The sequence below is a fragment of the Orcinus orca genome, chromosome 20, assembly GCF_937001465.1.
Source record: "Orcinus orca chromosome 20, mOrcOrc1.1, whole genome shotgun sequence".
NCBI classification, from domain to species: Eukaryota; Metazoa; Chordata; class Mammalia; order Artiodactyla; family Delphinidae; genus Orcinus; species Orcinus orca.
In genome coordinates this window covers 27390441-27409142 of record NC_064578.1, presented here as the reverse complement: position 1 = coordinate 27409142, position 18702 = coordinate 27390441, and the positions used below count along the sequence as shown (strand labels likewise).

The following is an 18702-nucleotide window of genomic DNA, read 5'->3' as shown; positions in this document are numbered from 1 at the left end:
AGACAGGAAGCGAAGGCAAGTCTTACAGGAGAGAGGTGGTCTGACTTAGGTAGTGAGCAGGGGTGATGGCAAGGGACAGATAAAAGAGATCCTCAGAAAGTCAAGTGTCCCTGACTCCTTGGCGATTGGCCACCAGAAGCCAGGAGAGTCAGGGATAAAAAAGAAGAAAAATAATGACCCCGACACTAACATTGTGGTGTCGATTCTTCCACACAAACGGAGAGAAAACCGAGCCGGCATTGTATGCTATATTCAGATCTGATTTTTCACTCACTCCCTTTTCTTTAACAAGCTTCATCTTGCTGACTGTCCGGCATCCCCCTGGAGAAATGTGCTGTCATGTATTTCACCAGCCCCTGACCACCGGCTGTTTAGCTGTCTCTATTTTTGCTTTGTAAACAATGCCACAATGAGCGCTGTGTGGCTAAACACTTGTACCCACGCTTCTATATTACACAGGCTTACAGCCTTCCTTAGGACAGGTTTCTAAAAGTGACCCGTCTTTGTTTTAGCTGCATTTTGCCAGTTTGCTCTGCAGGGATTTCTACCCTTTTACCGTCTAAGGATGCACATTGATGGAGGAAAATGTTCCAACACCTGTAAAAGGTCAAAGCCGTTGTACCTTTAATATCTGTTGCCTGGAGAAAAAAAAAACAACATGGTGACTGAGGGCTATTATGAATTCTACAGATCGTTTAAATGAATTCATGTCTCATCTGTTCTGTGGTTTCCATGCTTCCACTTGACGAAAGTGGTACCAGTCTGGAGGGAACATATGGATTTGAGAACCCCTTTGCTTTCCCCGTAGAAAAGACACCCTCCCTAGAATCCCCTCCCGTAGAGATGCCTGGAGAAGTCATTCCCCGCTCAGAGCCCCCATAGGGAGGAGATGGGAGCCACAGGGCTTCTGAGCTGGGGGATCTGGGGAACGTGAGGAAGGGAAGATGAGGGATAAGGCCAGTCCTCTGGATTGGAACGAGTGATGGTTAAAGGCAGGGGCTCTGCTCTGGGGACCCACCCTCTGGCCATTTCCTGAAGCAGGTCTGTCCCTTGACAGCAACACCAGCTACAAAATTTACCAGGCCTGGTGCAAAACGAAAATGTGGGACTCCTTGTAAAATTATTAGTAATTTCAAGACACTGACAACAGAGCATTAAACCAAACACAAGGTCCTTCAAAGTACGAGGCCCTGTGTGACTGCACGAGCCACACACCCAGGAAGATGGCCCTACTTGGCCAGTCTCTCCCTTCCAGAAAAGAGGTGTCAGGAGCATGGAGCAGCAGAGAGGGAGTGAGGGAGGCCGGCTCATGGGCAAGGCACTTAAGAAAGGGCCAGGGGCCCGGCCAGCCCAGCCCAGCCTCGGCTTGATGCTCTACAGCTGGGGACCCTCTGGGGTCTCACTGAGGCTGCCCGTCAGGCTGATGGAGTGGATGGCTGGGGTCGGGAGAGAAGCAGATCTGGCCAGAGGCCAGGCAGACAGGTGCTCACAGAACACCTCTACAGCCACAATCCTTGCAGCAGAGCGTGGAGGCCGATTCAGAGCCATCCCGGAGGGAGGAGGAAGGAGGTGGTCCAAGTCACCCTCAGGGGAGAGGGGCGCGGACCTGAGGGCCAGGAGAAGAATGCTGAGATTAACAACAGTGTGAGCACCAGCAGCCCTTCCTGGCTCTCTGTACGGCCCTCAGAGTCCCCACCTTGAACCTGGTGGCAGTGACACTCCACTGGACAGACGAGGAAACAGAGGCTCAGAGAGGTGAAACAGCAGAAGCTGGAGGTCCCAACTATTCACTCACCTTCTCTTCCCTGCCTGCTTCTAGCCCCACCCTGCAAGGGACAGATAGGGGAACAGAGGCCTGGAATGGTGTGGAACCGGCCACTAGTGGCACGGGGGTGGGGGAGGGAACCCAGGGGTCCCAACTCCCAGAGCAGGGCTTCCCCCCACAGCCATTGCCCCCACCCTTGGGCCCTCATCTCCTGTTTCTCCTCCCTTCACTGAGCCTGTCTATTGGGTCTGGGGGCAGGGGCAAGTGTAAGAGAGAGAGAGAGAGAGAGAGAGAGAGAGAGAGAGAGAGAGAGGGGGAGAGTGTGTGTGTGTGTGTGTGTGTGTGTGTGTGTGTGCGCGCGCGCGCGCATGCATGCCTGGGACGTGCAGGGGCTTCTCCTCTTCCCCAAATCCAGAGCCAACTCCATGGCCACATCACCTCTCCTGGTTGACCCCCAGATGGGTGTCCCTGGCGCCTTGGTGACTGTTTTTGAATCAGCTGTGTGGTGGCCCTTCTAGTCTATCCGGGTTTGATCGTCCATAAAAAAATTAATGGTCCCTGCAAACAAAGAAGCACAACAACAGAGGAAGGCTTTTTAGACAATCAATTAAAAGCCTAGGAGAGGGATTATCTCATTGAAATATCAATTTTTAATAGCACTGTATCTTTGAGTTTCCTCTCAAAAAACTTTGCACGGTCCATTTGCCTGCCCTGGTTTATAACTTCATCTCTTTGCTGCCTTGGACTGACCTGAGCCTCTGGGACTGGCCTTGGGGAGCCCAGAGCAGGGGCCTGGGAGGGAGCATGGGCACTCATTCATTCATTTGTTCACCCATTCACTCATTCATTCATTCATCGAAGTTTAGTGAGCTCCTGCTATGTGGCAGGCATTGGTGTCGGGGGTACGAATGTGACTAATAAGAACCAAATCCTAGGCCTTAGGGAACTCACAGGCTAGCAAGTCAGCACCAGCCAGGTGAGTAAATCGGTAATTACAGGAGAAACCATCTGGAAAAATCGACGTCAAGGGACTGAGAAGGAGGTTAATGGACACAGGAGAGGGAACATCTATGTAGCTCGTGAAGCAAGGGGAGGATACGCAGGCAGAAGAAAGAGCGTGCCCGGAGGCCCAGAGGCAGAAACGGACTTGGGGTTTTAGAGTAGAAAGGAGGCCAGTGGTCTGGATGGTAAGTGATGGGGAGAGAGTGGTAGATGAAGCCGTGCACAGACACCATCCAGACCTGCAAGGGCCCTGGAGGCCAGAGCAGGGGTGTGAGTTACAGTTAAAGTACACCAGGAGCTGCTGGGCAGTGGTTACCAGCATCCTTGCTAGAGAACAACGGCCCGGATTCACGGAGCTCCTGAGGGTCTCAACTTTGGTTTTCTCACTTATAAGGTGGGATGATACCTGGGGTCACCTCACTGGGGTGTCATGAGCATCCAGAGAGATAACAGAGGCGGACTGCCTGGCGGGGGTCCTCTTTTTTCTGACCCTACCCTTTCCCCCTTAGCTTGGCGGCTTCCTCAGTTTACCCTTTGGGGACTGGGGGATCAGATAAATTTTATCTGGCAAGGGACTCCCACCAGACAAATTCCCAAGAGATTTTGTTACACACCTAACTCCAGTTTATCAGCCAATGGGGCGGGTTGGTCGGAAGGGGGTGGTGGTCCAAGAACAGACAAAGATGCCTTTGTTCTCCCAGTGTTACCGCCTAAACCCCATTCCGTCCTGGAATTAGGATACCTGGGCGACTGGGAAGGTGATCAGGTGGTTTCTGAGATGGGACAGAGAGCAGGGACAGCTGAGTGTGGCAGGGCAGACAGGCAGAGGCAGATCCTGGACAGAGAACCCCACCCCAGTGTGGACAAGGGCACGTTTCCCGCCTGCACAACTGGTCTTCCACACAGATATGATGGGTGTCCTTGGACAAAGGTGGACAAACAACAGTAGCGCTGGGAGCTGAAGCCCATGCTAGGGGCTTGACAAATGTCCTTTCTAATCCCCACAGCACCCCGTGTTACATACGTGGAAACTGAGGCTCAGGTAGGTGATGCTTAGTTAGGGGTCAGAATCCGCAGCTCTTTGACTGCTCTCGTTATTAGAATGGAGATCAAAGGAGTAAACGATTATGACCCTATTAAAATAAGCTGGAGATTCCTCACACATAGTGCTGGGTGCCCCTGCAGAAGCCACTTGGCTCTCTGTACCTCAGTTTAACTCATCTAGGTAGTGCGCGTCCCATCTCAGACCTGCTTAAGTTAGAGCCTCAAGTCAGGTGCTGGGTGAGAAAGAACCTTGAGTGATCTCAAGAGAAGAGGGCTTGGTGACAGCGGTTCACACCATTATTACCTTACTCTCCCCTCCCCCTCTCCTCTCCCTGAACAGTCACAGAGCATCTGCTTTGAACCAGGCTCACACCTGGGCTGAGGGCTGTAGCCGAGAACACCTGGTCTCAGGAGTTGCCCGAATTCGAACCCTGGTTCTGTGATTTACTGGCTGGTTCCTTCCGTCTCTGGGCCTCGGTTTCCTCATCCTGCCATGGTCCACCTCCGGTGGCAGTGCATGTGCTTTGAATGCTACTCCCCCTCCTTTCCTGGTGGTGGGGTTGGGGAGGGGATTCAGGGTCCCATAGGCGGGGCCCCTGCCTTCAGAGCTTGAGGTCCCGGTGCAAGCAGATGAGGAACGCCCCAGCCACTGTGGTGCTGCCATCCTGTCTGACCACGCCACTGGTGCTCCAGCCGTGGGGCAGGCATGGAGAGGATGCTGGGGAAGCCAGTGGGGGCGGGAGAGAGGGGCCTGTCTGGACTTCATCCTAGAGCAACAGGGACCTGAGACCAAGGCCACTGGGGAACGTGCTTAAGGGCAAGTCTGAAACCCACCATGGGCCAGGATGTGGAGCGAGGCTTTATCGGTCCAGCAGTGGGGAGCCATGGCTAGTTCTTGAGCGGGGGTGGGGGACCCAGGATGCTCCTCACTGGTGTGGGGGAAGCCTGGGAAATGCGAAAGCCTGAGGAAGGCTTTATGTTTACACCTTTTCTGGGCCCCTCCCAGAGCGGGAGAGGAGAGTCTGAGCACCATGGAGACCACCCCAGCGCAGCTGGGTCTGTGGGGCTGGAGGAGAACTGGGAGGCCTTCCAGGGAGCCCTTGATCCACTGGGAGGCACCCACCTGGGGCCTGGGAGGCAGCTGGCATCTTGCAACCCTGCAATTAGTAGGCAGAGGAGCTGGGTGGTGGTAGTGGTGGGAGCAGCGGGCTGAGAGCTACAGCTGGTTCCTGGGTGCTGCCTCTGTCTCCAGCCCACCACCCACTGCCCCAGAGGGGTGCCCAGGGTGGCTGGTGGGCCCCCAGGCAGTCAGGGAGCTAGGGTCTTGGGAGACAATGCAGACCCTAAGCAAAGCCAGAAAAGTACTACTAACAGTGAAGTTATACTATGTCTGGAGAATCCAGTTGCTACTGTCCCCATTTTATAGATAAGGAAATGAAAGCCCAGAGAGGGATAGGAGATTGCCAGCAGACACACAGCCAATCAAAAAGCAGCTAGATCTAGAAGCCAAGCTTGCCTGAAGTGCTGGGGCATGGGGACTCACTCCTGGGCATAAATTTCCAGGCAGGGATCCCTAGGGGCTGGCTGGTAGGGGCAAAACAAACTTGGCTGGAGAGCAAGGGGAGGCCAAGCCTTCAGAGGACAGACTCCAGGGGCCCCAGCCTCATGCTGCAGGGGGAGGAGGGGTTGGGTGGGGCAGTGTCTGGCCCAGCAGGTTCTGCAGCTTGTCCGGGTACTCCAGGCCTGTGAGAAGAGGCCCTGGCACTGCTGCCCCTGGACTGCTGTGGCTTTCAGTGCCTGGGAGACTTCTCAGCTGACCAGCAGAAAGATACCTAGGCCTGGTCCTGCAGGTACTGCAGTGAAGCTGGAGTCAGGGGTGGGCGGTGCTTCTGGCTTCAGCCTTCCACCGTCTCATCCATCCAGCCATCCTTCTTCCCCTCCCTTAAAGATGTTCTCTAGGCCTAGGGCACTGTGCTGGCTGCTGGAAGGATTCTCTGCCCTCCAGGAGCATCTGGTGGGGTGGGAGAAGCAGACAGGTACAGAACCCACTAACACTCTAAGGATGAACCAAGTGGGCTGAGCTTTGAGGGGCTGGTGGGACTCTGACAGGGAAGGAGCAATTCTGGGTGGTAGGAAGGGAGTTCAACATGGCTGGAGCTGCAGGGTCTGCTGAGTGGGGTGGGGCTGCCGAGGGCAGGGGCTGCACCATCCAGGGCCTTGCCTTGGAGGGCTGGGGGAAGGGGGGCGTAACCAGGAGTGTGGGCTCTGGCCTCAGGTTGCCTGACCTGGAATGCCAGGGTCACCACCAACCAGCTGTGTGGCCTTGGGGTAGTCACCTGCTTCCTCCGAGCCTCTGCATCCTTGGTGTCAAGAGAGGTGACCACGGGAGTGCCTGCCTCACAAGACTGTAAAGCACATGGCGTGGCTCAATACATGTTACCTGTTCTCGGCAGTCACCCCTGTGGTGACAAGAAGCCTGCAGGAGTTCTGATCCCGAGAATGACACGTATACTTGGCCTGGCTATACTTCACACTGACTTTGGCCGGTGCCGCCCCTCTCAGCCATTCAATTTCCTCACCTGTTCAAAGAAAGACTGGACTAGGCCAGAGGAAGGGCACTCACATGCCTCGGGGGCCAGGCGGTAATAGAGACGAGGAGGGTGCAGGTAAGGCTGCAGGGAGCGGTGGGGACTGCTCCCCTTCCGGAGAGCACCTGCCTCTCAGCCCTGCAGCTGCAGCCACGCAGGAGTGCGAGCCCAGCGTGGTCTGAGGCGCTGATTTCTCAAGAGGGGGACACCCACATTTTTTATGAGAAAACCTCCCATTAACATTAGCAATGCATTAAATACAGCTTTTAAAGCATCGCGGGAGCCAAAGCTGATGCTCCTGTTGGCAGATGTTGCTCTCACGACCACCGGGAAGGAAGGGCTGTGAGCAGGGAGGCAGCGAGAGTTCCAGGCCCAGGGAATCTTGCAGCCCTTTGCCTGCGGCTGTGCTTCCCTCCCAAGGCTCTGGTCTCCCTTGTACACTGGAGGCGGAAGGCCAGACCCTCTCCTCTCTGATGTTCTCAGGAGCGGCCTCGCCCACAGACAGGGGCTATAATGGGGCCCCTGCCCCACACTATCTCGCTGGAGGTGCCAGGGAGTCTGGGAGAGCCTGCTGTGCCGGACGCTCTGCTCTGTGTCTGGGAATGGCAGGTCCGCCTGGGGGCCCAGGGGCGGCTCTCAGGGCTGCTGTCAGTGAGTGCCTGGATCCTGGCTCCTGGGGGTCAAAGGGCAGCACTTTCAGCCTCTTCTAGGGCCTGCTTCCTGTTCGGGAGAGAAAACAGAAAGAACCCCCCCCCCCGCCCCCCGCCGCCGCCCCCCCGGCAGGAAATGGTCCTCTTCCCCCAGCGCCTTTTCCCTTTTCTGCTGGCCCTGGCTTGTGAGGAAAGGCCCACGGGGGTGGGTGGCGGTGTGGATCCCGGTGGCTGGGTGTTGCCCACTCCCTCCTCTCCCACTCAGGGCACAGGAAGGGACATGGGCCTCTTTGCCATGACAGCAAACCCCACCTCTCCAGCATGGTTAGCTTAGGTTTGGCAACAGGGGACATGACACATTCGGTGCCCATATTTATTACCCCCTGCTGGGCTCATGGGCCTGTCTCTCCCCTCCTCTCAGCCCCCAGGGCTTGTGGCATCCACTGGGTCCCAGCACCATGGCCCCAGGGGTCCCTCAGACTGGGCCACAACAAGAGAGAAGTCCTTTAGTGCAGCTGCCCACTCCGGGGCAGGGAGCCCTTCTATCAATTGAATTTTTTTTTTCTATCAATTGAATTTAACTCCTCTTTGGTGCCAGGCCCCTGATCCAAGCCCAGCCTCTCCGTACTCACCTCTGAACACAGGGAACTCGCCACGGCCCGCATGCTAGAACAGTTCTGAGAGGGCCTCCTCCTGCAGAAAGCAGGCCCTGGTGCCAAGAATTCACGTAAAACTCCCATCAAGGGCAGGTGTCTCAAATGCCACCTCAACTTGTGAAGATTCAAAAATATATGCTACTGTGTTTTTAATAACCTTTTCCACCAGATTTAATATAAATTGGCTGGTTATAGAAGGTTTAGAAATTAAGTATCAAAAATAAGATTACCTATAATTTCACTACCTAGAGCAGGACTAGGGGAATGATAAAAGGATTATTTGTTGTGTTCATACCTACCTCTGGGTAAACACCCACCAGTCAGTTGTCTGAACTTCATCCCTTACGGCAGACCCCAGCTGGCAAAGCCCCCCTCTCCAGGGCATACCTTCAAGTATTTCAATTATAACTAACCTTTACTGAGCTCCAGATGAACTCACCGAATTCTCCTGATGGCTCTATGAGACATCTAATTTATAGATGGAGAAACCGAGGCTCAGAGAGGGCAATTAACTTCCCCAAGGTTGCACAGCCAGTAAGAGGCAGAGCAGAGATTTGAATTCATCCGGTGCCAGAACTGAAGTCTCCTCCAGATTTGACATGCGCCATCCCTTTTCCTTCCCCTCAAAGGAGCTGGATTCCAGACCATTCAGCAGTTCCAGTGTTCATTCATTCATTCTTTCTCACATTCATTCATTTATTAAGTCACTCAAGTGACTTAATATCAATATTCCTGAGCTCAGGTTCGGTGCCAGGGGTAGGCTGATCCTGTCTGTCCCCCACACTGCGTGCCCACATCTGCCACACTCTTAGGACTCCAGCCCGAGAACCTGAACTCCATTTATTACAAAAGACTGGGTTTATCACATTGTACTATGAACAGCCACAGCCCCCGCCCAACCCCTAGGGCCCAGAGAGGCAGCCTGGGTGGAGGCCCCAACAGCCCTCCTTTGACACCCGCTCCCCCTGCAAGAAGGTCGTGGGGGGGGTGGCACCTAGAGTGGGCCTCAGAGTGGTCCTGTGTCTATAAAACCAAATGGGTCCAAGGACCCCAGGCATATATATATATATATATATATATATATATATATACACACACACACATATATATATTATATATATATATATAAAAAACATAGGCCATGGCTTCCCTTTCACAGAGTGTAGGTAAGGTGGGACCACCGATGCCCACTGTGGGAGAGAAGGAAGTCATCTGTGGCAGGGACCGTGGTCTGCTCCCAGAGCGAGCACAGGTAGCTGCATCAGTTCAAGTGGCGGGTCAGCCTGGGCACCCGGGGGCCCGGGCTGCTGGCCAGTCCTGCCCAGCCCTGGGAGCTCTAGGCCACCTGGATCTGCAGGTCCTCATCCTCGTCCAGGTCGCTGGCTCCGTCCCCCGCCTCCTCGGCGCCAAAGCGAGCGCTGCGGATCTTTCCAAAGAGGGGGGCGTTCTGCTGCTGCCTTCGGAGCCTGCGGGGTGGGGTGACGGGCGGGTCAGGGATGAGCCTGATCAGCTGGTGCTACAGCAGCTAAGCCGCCCCTAGCGCTTCCCTGCTGCCAGGCACCAGACTGGGCCTTTTACAAACATTACCTCACCTCACTTCATCCTCCCGGAAGCCCCTGAAATGAGGGAGGTGCGTCTGTCACGCCCATTTTACAGACAAGGAAACTGAGGCACAAAGCAGTTGAGTAATGTGCCCGAAGTCCCACAGACAGCAGTGAGAGGTGCTGGGCTCTGAGCTGGACGGCTGGCTATGGAGTGGGCCAGGGGCTCAGAGAGGCGAAGCCGCAGGCTCAAGGTCATGCTGCTGGGATTCAAACCCAAGCCAGGCTCCAGAGCCCACAGGGAGAGAGTTTGGGGGTGTGGGTTCTGAGTCCCCCACATCCTCAATATCAGTGAGAAAGCGCTCCACCCTAGTTCTTCCCCACAGTAAAATTCCTAAAGCCAAAATTTACCAGGCAAACTTCCCTCTAAGAGGAGCTGGTGGCGGAAATGCCCATCCCCCCTTTCCCTTGGCTCCCCTGCCCCCCACCCCCAGCGGAGTAGCCGCCCAGGCTGCATCTTACTGGAAGGCATGAATTATTAACACGGCGGGGAGGGGCACAGGCGGGGGCCTCCATTACTGCACTGTGATTTAGTGAGCTGTCCCCGGAACATTAAAGCACGAAAAGTTGGGAAATAAAATGAGGCAGCGGTCCCGGGCAGCCCCGCCCTCCCCGATTGAAGCACTTGAGAGGCTGGGCAGAGCCTGCCTGCCCACTCTGGGAGTTTATGGCTCCCAGAGAACGTGGCCAAGACTGCGGGAGAGCCCTGAGGCTAGGCGGCCTTTGGAGGGGTGTGTGCTGGGTGGGGCCGGGGTTGGGGGGGCGGGGTGGGGGGGCGGGGCAGAGCTGGCCAGACACTGAGCCTGACTTGGGCTCATGCCTGGGCCCCTGAACAACACTTTACAGGCAGCATCCCAGGCAGCTGGGGAAACTGAGGCTCGGCTGGCCAGGTCACACAGCTGACAGGTCTGCCTCCCACAGCTTGTACTCTAAGCCACAGAAACTCAGCACACACAGTACATGCTCTGCAAATGAGGGCTCAGGCGGCAGATGGCGGGGGGCGGTGATCTGGCCTGACCACCCACTAGCTGTGTAGCTGTGGAAGGACTTACCCTCTCGTGCCTTAGTTTCCTCGTCTGCCAGCCCCCTAGGAAAAAAAATCTCTCCCTTTCCTTCTCTCATAGGAGCATGATTCTTACAGCACAATATCTGACCCAAATACAAAAGCTCCACTAATATTTAGCATCTATTATGTGCCAGGTACTTTTATAAGCATAGATCAGCTCATTTAATTCCCACAACCAAGAGGTAATAAAAACTGTTATCAGCCCCATTTTACAGATGAGCAAACTGACCAAGAGAGGTCAAGTAAGTGGCCCCAAATGACACGGCTACTAAGTGCAGAGCCAGAATTCCCAACCACCCAGGCAGCCTGCTGCAGAGCCTGGGCTCTGTCTATTCCATGAAATAAGAGGACGCAGGTACGGGCCTGCCCCAGGCGCGGCACAGGAAGACTCAGTCTCAGGTGGGGGCTTCTGAAATGGGGAGGGGCTTGGACTAGATATTATCTGTCATCTCATGTCTCTGAGGGGAGTCGGGGGAGAGAGCCATTCACAGGGTGTTGTGATGGAGAGGGAGGCAGCAGAGGGATGCAGAGTGTGCTGGGTGGGTCCCCCAGACCTTCTGGTCCTCCCTCACTGAGGCTGATGGGTCCTGTCTACAGATGAGGAGGTCGGGGCTACCATCAAGGCCGGGGCTCCTCCGTGGTTCCCTGCCCTCCAGTCCTTCAGGATCACCCCAGCCTGCTCATTCTTCTTATCAAAGACTCCCCAGACCCACTGTCCCTCCCTGCTGCCCCACGTTGGGCCTGACCTCTTTGGCCGCCCCTCCTATCCTCTGGACACACGACACAATTCCAAGGCTCCCAGCTGGTCTTACTTCCTGCACTCCCTTCCCCGGTTTCCTGGCCCTGGCCCTTCCTGCCTGGAGGGGACAGGATTCTGGCCCCAGGACGTCCAGATCTCTTCCTTCTCTGTCTTCCCCACTAGCCCCACTCAGGGCTCCAACCCTGACCCCTGACCCTTGGCTTCCCTCGGCTGGAAGCGCTTCTGCCCTGTTTCTGAGCCCCAGCCAGGAGTCCTCCCCCGGAGGGGCTGCACGCTGGGCCCACCTGGACTGCACGTGCTCCAGCTGCACTTGCAGGTTCTCGCTTTGCTCCGTCTGCTCGTCCAGTGACCGCTGCAGCTTACGCGCCTGGTTGTGGGCCTCGTCCAACTGGGGGGTGAGCAGGGCCAAGAGCGTGGGAGTCACCCAGGGCTGCGCCAGCCTCTGCCCCGCCATCTGCTTGGGACCAGCCACTCCTGCTGTTCCTCTGTGGGAATGACCTTCCCCAAGAGCAATTCCTGTCGCTCCTTTGAGGCCTACCTCCTCCAGGGAAACATCCCTTTCACTTCTCTTCTTTCCTGTTGCCCCTCCCTTCCAAACCTCCCCATCCTCTAACGCCCCAAGCTACTGACCCACCCATCAACCTACCTACCCTATGAACCTGTCCATCTGATCATTCATCCATGGGAATATCCTTCTGCTCATGGAGGTACCCACCACTCACCGTTCGTTAATCTCTTCAGACACCCATTCACCCTACCCTTGTGTCCTTCCATCCTTCTGTCCTTCTTTCCCTCTTCATTCATTCTTCCACCCACTGACCCAGTCAGCTGTCTGTCCATCTTTCCACTATCCACTCAGTCATCCATCTTTCCATATATCCATCCATCCAACCAATCACCCATCAGACATCTGCTGTTACATCTCATCCATCTATCCTCTCTCCCTCTCCCATCCATCTGCCCACCTATTTCCTCATCCATCTGTTCATCCATCCATGGAGTTATCCTTCTGTCCTTCTATTTAACCAACTCCATATCCACCCACTCATCCATCCATTAATCTATTCAACCACTTATCCACCTTGTCTGTCCATTTTTCTTCCCATCCTCCTACCCACACACCATCTGTCACCCACCCACCTGCTCTATCCTGGGTCCCTCTTGAGAGTCAGGCTTGTGCCAGGGGACCCAGCACGGACCGACATGGGAAGGCCCTGCAGCCCCACTCCCACCTCCCCCAGCTGAGGTCTGCAGGCTGTGCTTTGGGCCCCAGCAGGCGCTCACCTCGTCCTCAGCCTGGGCCAGCTCCTTCTTGAGCTCCTCCACCCGCAGCCGCAGCTTCTTCACCTCTGCCTCGTGCTGTTCCACCCGCCGGTTGGCGTGTGCCAGCTCCGCCACCTTCTCCTGGAATTGCTTCTTCAGCTTGCTGTGCACATGCTTCAGGTCTGCCAGCTCCTGCAGGGGAGCAGAGATCGGGGGAGGGCTCGTGCGAGGGAGTTCCATGAGGTCAGGCAGTTCTAGGGGTGCCGGTGTCTCTCTTGCCCGGAATCTCTCCACTTGCTGTCTAAAATACCAGTACTAGAGCTGGCTGAGCAGCTGGAGGCTACAGGTGCCGTCTAGTGAGGTGAGAAGGCATGCGGGGCAATGAGGGAAGAGGTGGGTGGAACTGGTGGCTCCACTCTGGACATGTAACTCTGGGGCGCCTGCGGGACATGACATGGAGGTGTCCAGCAGCCTACTTGAGCTGAGTCATGTTTTCTGGGGAGGGGTGAAGTCGGGATTCTTTGGTGTGTAAATGGCATTAAAGCCCTGGGTCTGGAGATGAGCTAAGATGGGGAGTGGGTGTCGGAAGAAAAGAGATCAGAAGCCAGAGTGGCTGGGAAGGGGATGCGCAGCCAGGAGAGGAGCTGCCCACCCCTGAGCTCTGTGATTTCTCTGAGCCTCAGTTTTTGCATCCATGAAATGGGGACAGGAACTACCTAAAGGTCTCTTGAATCCATCCTCTTTGTTCCATCTCCACCAACCTGAGCCTGGTCCTGGCCGCCATCGTCTCCCGCTGCCCCGGGAAATGGCGACAGACTCCCCACCGGCTTGCCTTCCTATCCGCCTTCCACACAGCAGCCAGTGAGCGCTGAGAACCACAACCTGCTTGCACCTACCTCTTACTCTTCAAAGGTGGCCCTGAGCTCCTCCTGCCTCACCTACCACGTCCTTCTTGCCCACCGCCCTCCAGGCACACCGGCCACCCTGCTCCTCCAAAGTTCCATGTCCCTGTCACCATGGGACGTTCATTCATGGTATTTCCGAATCCTCTCCCGGAATCAGTTCACTACCAGTCAACACCTGCTTTCGCTTGAGACCTGGGCTCAAACGTCACTGCCTCAGGGAAGTCTCCCCATGACCTGGGCCTAAGCCAGGTCCCCTGGTATTCCCTCTTCCCTCTTCCTGCCCAGTCACGGAGCTGTGTGACCAGCGTGAGTGTGTGAGGGAGGGAAAAACACCTGCATCGCCCTGAGCCACCAGCTCCACGAGGGGAGGCCACGTCCCTCCTGTCCGTTCACTGCTGTGTCCCCAGCACCTAGAACAAGGCTTACACACGGTGCTCAGTAAACATTTGTTGGGTTAATAAAAGGGCTGTTGAGAGGATTAAGTGATATCATGGACAAAAAGCACCGGCACAGGGCCTGGCCCACAGTGGTGCCCCATAAATGCAGCTACTATGATATCACTTAGCCTGGCCCACAGCAGGCGCCCGGCAGGAGCCGCGGCTGTGGCGACTACGACCTCTGTCCGTAGTTGTTACTTCAACGGTCCCTGGCCCCCTGCGGGGTGGAGCTGGACACCCAGGAGGCCCTCTGCCCCAGCCCTGGCCGCGCCACCCACTGCCCCACCTTGTTCTTCTCGAAGAGCGCGGCCTGGCTGGCCCGCAGGTCGCAGTCCAGCGCGCTGGCTGTCTGCCGCCGCCGCCGGGCCAGCGCCTCCTCCAGGTCCCCGACCTGTGCCCGCAGCTTCTTGTTCTCACGCTCTAGGCCCAGCTTCTCTGTCTCCAGCCGCTCACGGCGACCCCACTCGGCTGCGTTCTCCGCCTGCAGCCGCTCCATCTGCAACAGGGCAGGACAGGGGGAGGGGTCCACAGGGAGGGGGCGCGGAAGGCCAGAGCTGGAGGCTCCCCCTCCCCACCTCCTCCTGCAGCCGTTTTTTTGGCTCCAGGAAGCAGGTCCAGCTGCAGCGGCTATAATTAACCCGGGCTTATTTCACGGTGTGCAGGATGTGAGGGCGCTTCTAGTCTCTGTGTGGGAGAGAGGCCCACCCCCTGCAGACTGGAGCATCCTCGGGGTGTGGCTGGTTCCCCCTTAGTGTACAGGCCTGGTTCCTGCCCTCTTCTTCGTGAATGACTGATGGTGGCAGGGCCCCTGGTCCCTCGAGCCCCAGGCGCTCCCAGCGGCCTCACCTCGCCCCTCAGCTCCGCCATCTTCCTGTCCATGCTGGAGCGTGCACCCAGCTCGTCCTCCAGGTCTTCGGACATGCGGCCCAGCTCGTCCTGGTGTGCCTCCTTCAGGATGCTGAGCTGCATGATACAGCACAGCCTGGTGAGGTGAGGACCACCAGCCCTGGTGGGTGGGCACTGGTCATAAGGGCTCAGCAAGGAGCCTGAGGTGGTGCCCAAATGGGCCACCGGGTAACTAGAACAGACCCCAAACTTGACCACTTCTGCCTCTTCTAACATCTCTCACCTCTTACCTCATTACCATCTAGCCTCCCAGCGTCCACTCTTGCCCCTCATCTCCCCAGTCAACCCATTTTCCACCACAACAGCCCAGGAGGAGCTTTGAAAAAAGATAAACCGGGCTTCCCTGGTGGTGCAGTGGTTGAGAGTCCGCCTGACGATGCAGGGGATGCGGGTTCGTGCCCCGGTCCGGGAAAATCCCACATGCCGCAACTACTGAACCCACGTGCCACAACTACTGAGCCTGCGCTCTAGAGCCCGCCAGCCACAACTACTGAAGCCCGTGCACCTAGAGACCGCGCTCTGCAACAAGAGAAACCACTGCAATGAGAAGCCCGTGCACCGCAACGAAGAGTAGCCCCCACTCACCACAACTAGAGAAAGCCCGTGTGCAGCAACGAAGACCCAAGGCAGCCAAAATAAATAAATAAATAATAATTTTTTTTAAAAAAAAAGATAAAAACTGACCCCTCCCTATGGTCCCGTAAAGCCCTGCACGATTGGACCCCTACCTGTCTCCCCTCAACTGCATCTCCCACCTCTCTCCCTTGAGCTCTCTGTGCTCTGGGCACCTCGGCCTCCTCCCTAGTCCTCAAATACACAAGTTCCTGTCCACTGCAGGCTTCACACGTGTGGTTCCCTCTGCCTGGTGCCCCCGTTCAGAGGTATCTTGAAGGGCTGACTTTTCTCTCAGGTCTTGGCCTAAATGGTCCCTCCTCAGGGAGGCCTCTCCTGTCCTCCCTGCCTAGAAGGGGTACTTCTCCACACACACGCCCGTCCCCCCAAGAATGTGAGCTTGGGAGGACAGACAGCGTGTCTGTCTGCCCGCCTTTGTATCCCTGTATGGCCTGGGCCCAGGGCAGTGAACACTGGCTGAACGCACCCAGTGGATCTGAATCCGGGTCTGCCTGTGGGTGTGGGGTTGGTCACATGAGAAGCACCTGGGGTGCTTTTAAAATAGTGCAGATTCACTGTTGTATAGCAGGGAAAACTGCCAGATGAATGCTCTTTGCAACGGCATGGATGAGCCTTAAATATGGAATGTTGAGGGAAGAGAGCCTGATACAAATGAGAATCTTTATAATTATGTATCTGTAAATCTGCACGGTTTTGTCTTACTCACTTTTCTTCAAAAGATTACACAATTTGAAAAGATTAAAAAGACAGATTCTTGGACCCAACCCCCAAAGATGCTGACTCAGGAGGATGAGGGTGACGTCTGGGAAGCTCTATTTTAGGAGATTCCTTAAAGAGATTCTACTTAAAGACAGGTTTTCCAGGACAGTTTCAGGTTCTGAGGTCTGTGAACCTCACGCCTTCTGGAAAAGTAGGGATCCAGCCCAGCTTTCCGTGGGTGGCTGCGCCCCCTGGTGGCCATCAGGGCCTGCACAGGAAGCAGTAAGGGAAGCCCAGCCTGACCCCTGCCTGCCCTGAGTCCCCAGAATGCAGTGGTGGAATCCCCTCTCTGCCAGCTGGAGCTTCAATTTCCTCATTTGTAAGATGGGGACATCAGGACCCAGATTTCTTGACTGCTGTGAGGCTCCAGCGAGATTTTGCACCCACTATGTGCCCAGCGAACGTCCAGACTCCTCCCCTTCATCTTGGTCTACAAGGCCTATGGGATTTAGCTCCCCTTGCAATCTCATCTCTCAGTTACTATCCTCCAGCCACACTGGCCTCTATTTCCTGAACACACTAGGCTTGTTCTGGCCTCAGGACCTTTGCATTTGCTGTACGTTCTGCCAGGAACTTTGCCCCTATCTCCTCTCAAGGGTGGCTTCTTCTAATCACTTTAGCTCTTGCCTCAAATGTCACCCTCTTGGAGAAGCCTTTCTTTCAATGACCCACCACCTCATTTCCCTGATTGTGTTTTGAGTCTTTCACACCTTCTGAACTTATCTACCTGCTTACTGTTGGTCTCCCTCACCACGGCCCCCCCAAGGTGAGCTCCTAAAGGTAAGGACATTGCCTGCCCCAGTACTCAGAACACTGCATGGCACATGGCTGGTGCGTGACAGTGAATGAATGAATGCCCTTCTTTCTTCCATTCCCTCTGCTGAAATTCAGCAGTGCAACACTGCTTCCTCCAGGAAGCCCCTGTGGTCTCCAGGACTCACTTGCTTGAGCATCTCCTGCTTGGTCTTGCTCAGCTCCTCATACTTGATCTTCCACTGGCTGAGCTCCCCCTCCAGCTTCTCAATGTTCCTGCTCAGTGTCATTTTATCCCTGGGGAGGGGAGAGGGAGGGATAAATGGGGGTGAGTCCACTGGGGCCCTCCGCTGAGTCCTCCTATGTAGTCTACACCTGTCAATCCCATGTCCAAAGTGCTTGCCTCTGCATTCAAGGCCCTGGCGCCCCACTCTGCGGCAGGCACCCTGGTTTTGCATTTCTTCTGGAGCTCCACCCTCTGCACAGCTACAGGTGCCCAGCTCCCAGTGTGGAGTGACCGGGCCTCCAGGGCACTGGGCCCTGGGCTCATGTGCCAAATGAGACCCCCATTTCTTCCTATCTGTTTTATGTAGGCTTGGTTTGAACACACAGCTTTGCAGTTGGAAAAGCTGGGAAACACTGTCCAGTGACTCTCTGAAGGACGGGTCCCGTCTTGTCATCAGCACTGGGTTGCAGTCCCACGTGTTCTCGTGACCCCCACCCTGCACTCTGTCCTGAACATGAAGGAGGCGCTGTGGGTAACAAGCGTGGTATCTGGCCCCAGCACACAGTGCTTTACGACCAACCCCACACCATGCTGGTCTCCCGTTCTGGAAGTCTAGTATTTCTTTACATTTCAGTTTGTACAATAGGTTGAATTTTGTTTGTTTTGCTTTAAAAGAAAGGTACTGTCTCATAGTTCTGGAGGCTCCAATCTAAGACCAAGGTGTTGGCAGGGTTGGTTCCACGTGAGGGGGGTGTGAGGGGAAATCTGTTCTATGCCTCTCGCCTGGCTTCTGGTGGTTTGCTGACAATTTCTGGTGTTCCTCGGCTTATCTCTGCCTCTATCTTCACAAGGGCATTATGTTGATTTTTAAAAGACTTCTGTGTGTAGTTAAGTTAAACTATCTTTGTGTTTAGTTTCTGGACAGAAAAGAGGGTGTTACAAAATATTCATCATAATCGGGCTTGTGCCCCGATCAAGGTAACTGGTGACCTCCACGTCCTAAATCCACTGGTCAGTGCTCAGTCCTCTTCCTACTTGACTAGCTGATCACTCCCTCCTCCGTGACACAGTTTCTCCTGCTTTCTCTGCCCCCCACTGGCTCTCTTCTCCCGTCTCCTTTGCTGTTTCCCTCTTCTGAACTTGGTCAGCTTCAGGGCCCCATCCTCTGGCCACCTCCCTATCCACTCTCACCCCAGCTCACGGCTTTCAGTATCATCTACTTGCCAATGACTCTTGCGTTTTTACCTCCAGCCCAGACCCGTCTCACAAACTCCAGATTCATTCATGTCCCCAACTGCCTCCGTGCCATCTCAAACTCAACACGTCCAAAGCCAAATTCCCAGCTGCAACCCCCCAATCTCCCTATCCCTTCTTCCCTGCTTTTATTTTTGCCCACGGCACTCTCCCCCCATGAAGGCAGGGACTTCTGGTCTTACTGATGGCTGTATCCTCACTGCTGAGCAGAGCCTGACCCCGATGCCCAACACGTATTATTTGAATTAATAATAATAATAATAATAAAAACCCTCACACTGTGTCCTTGGGCAGAGCACCACTGTTCTAAAGTCCCAAGACTGAAACAGTACCATTCCGCTTCAGTGAATCTCACCTTCTGAGACACGGATTTTCACTCTGTGATTCTGAGGACGCCCTGGAGTGGCCTGGCCCGGCCCCCGGCCCCTGCCTGC

At 55.4% G+C, this 18702-nt stretch overlaps 1 protein-coding gene across 15 annotated transcripts in view; it reads right to left on the bottom strand.

The window, feature by feature from the left end:
• Positions 1-644: 644 nt before the first annotated feature.
• Positions 645-18702, bottom strand: part of CCDC102A (coiled-coil domain containing 102A) — a 29428-nt gene continuing 11370 nt past the window's right edge. For 5 of the 15 annotated variants that reach the window (XM_049702816.1, XM_033419013.2, XM_033419015.2 and 2 more), the window contains exons 4-11: positions 16977-17085; positions 14584-14700; positions 14024-14233; positions 12417-12587; positions 11417-11520; positions 9051-9171; positions 5644-8961; positions 645-2323 (exon numbers count right to left, since the gene is read on the bottom strand). In XM_049702816.1, coding sequence (XP_049558773.1) covers positions 8914-8961; positions 9051-9171; positions 11417-11520; positions 12417-12587; positions 14024-14233; positions 14584-14700; positions 16977-17085 — 880 coding nt within the window. In that variant the 3' untranslated portion in view covers positions 645-2323; positions 5644-8913. Of the gene's footprint in view, positions 2324-3509; positions 9172-11416; positions 11521-12416; positions 12588-14023; positions 14234-14583; positions 14701-16976; positions 17086-18702 lie in introns of all 15 variants that reach the window. The other 10 variants (XM_049702814.1, XM_049702818.1, XM_049702819.1 and 7 more) reach the window with 10 other exon arrangements.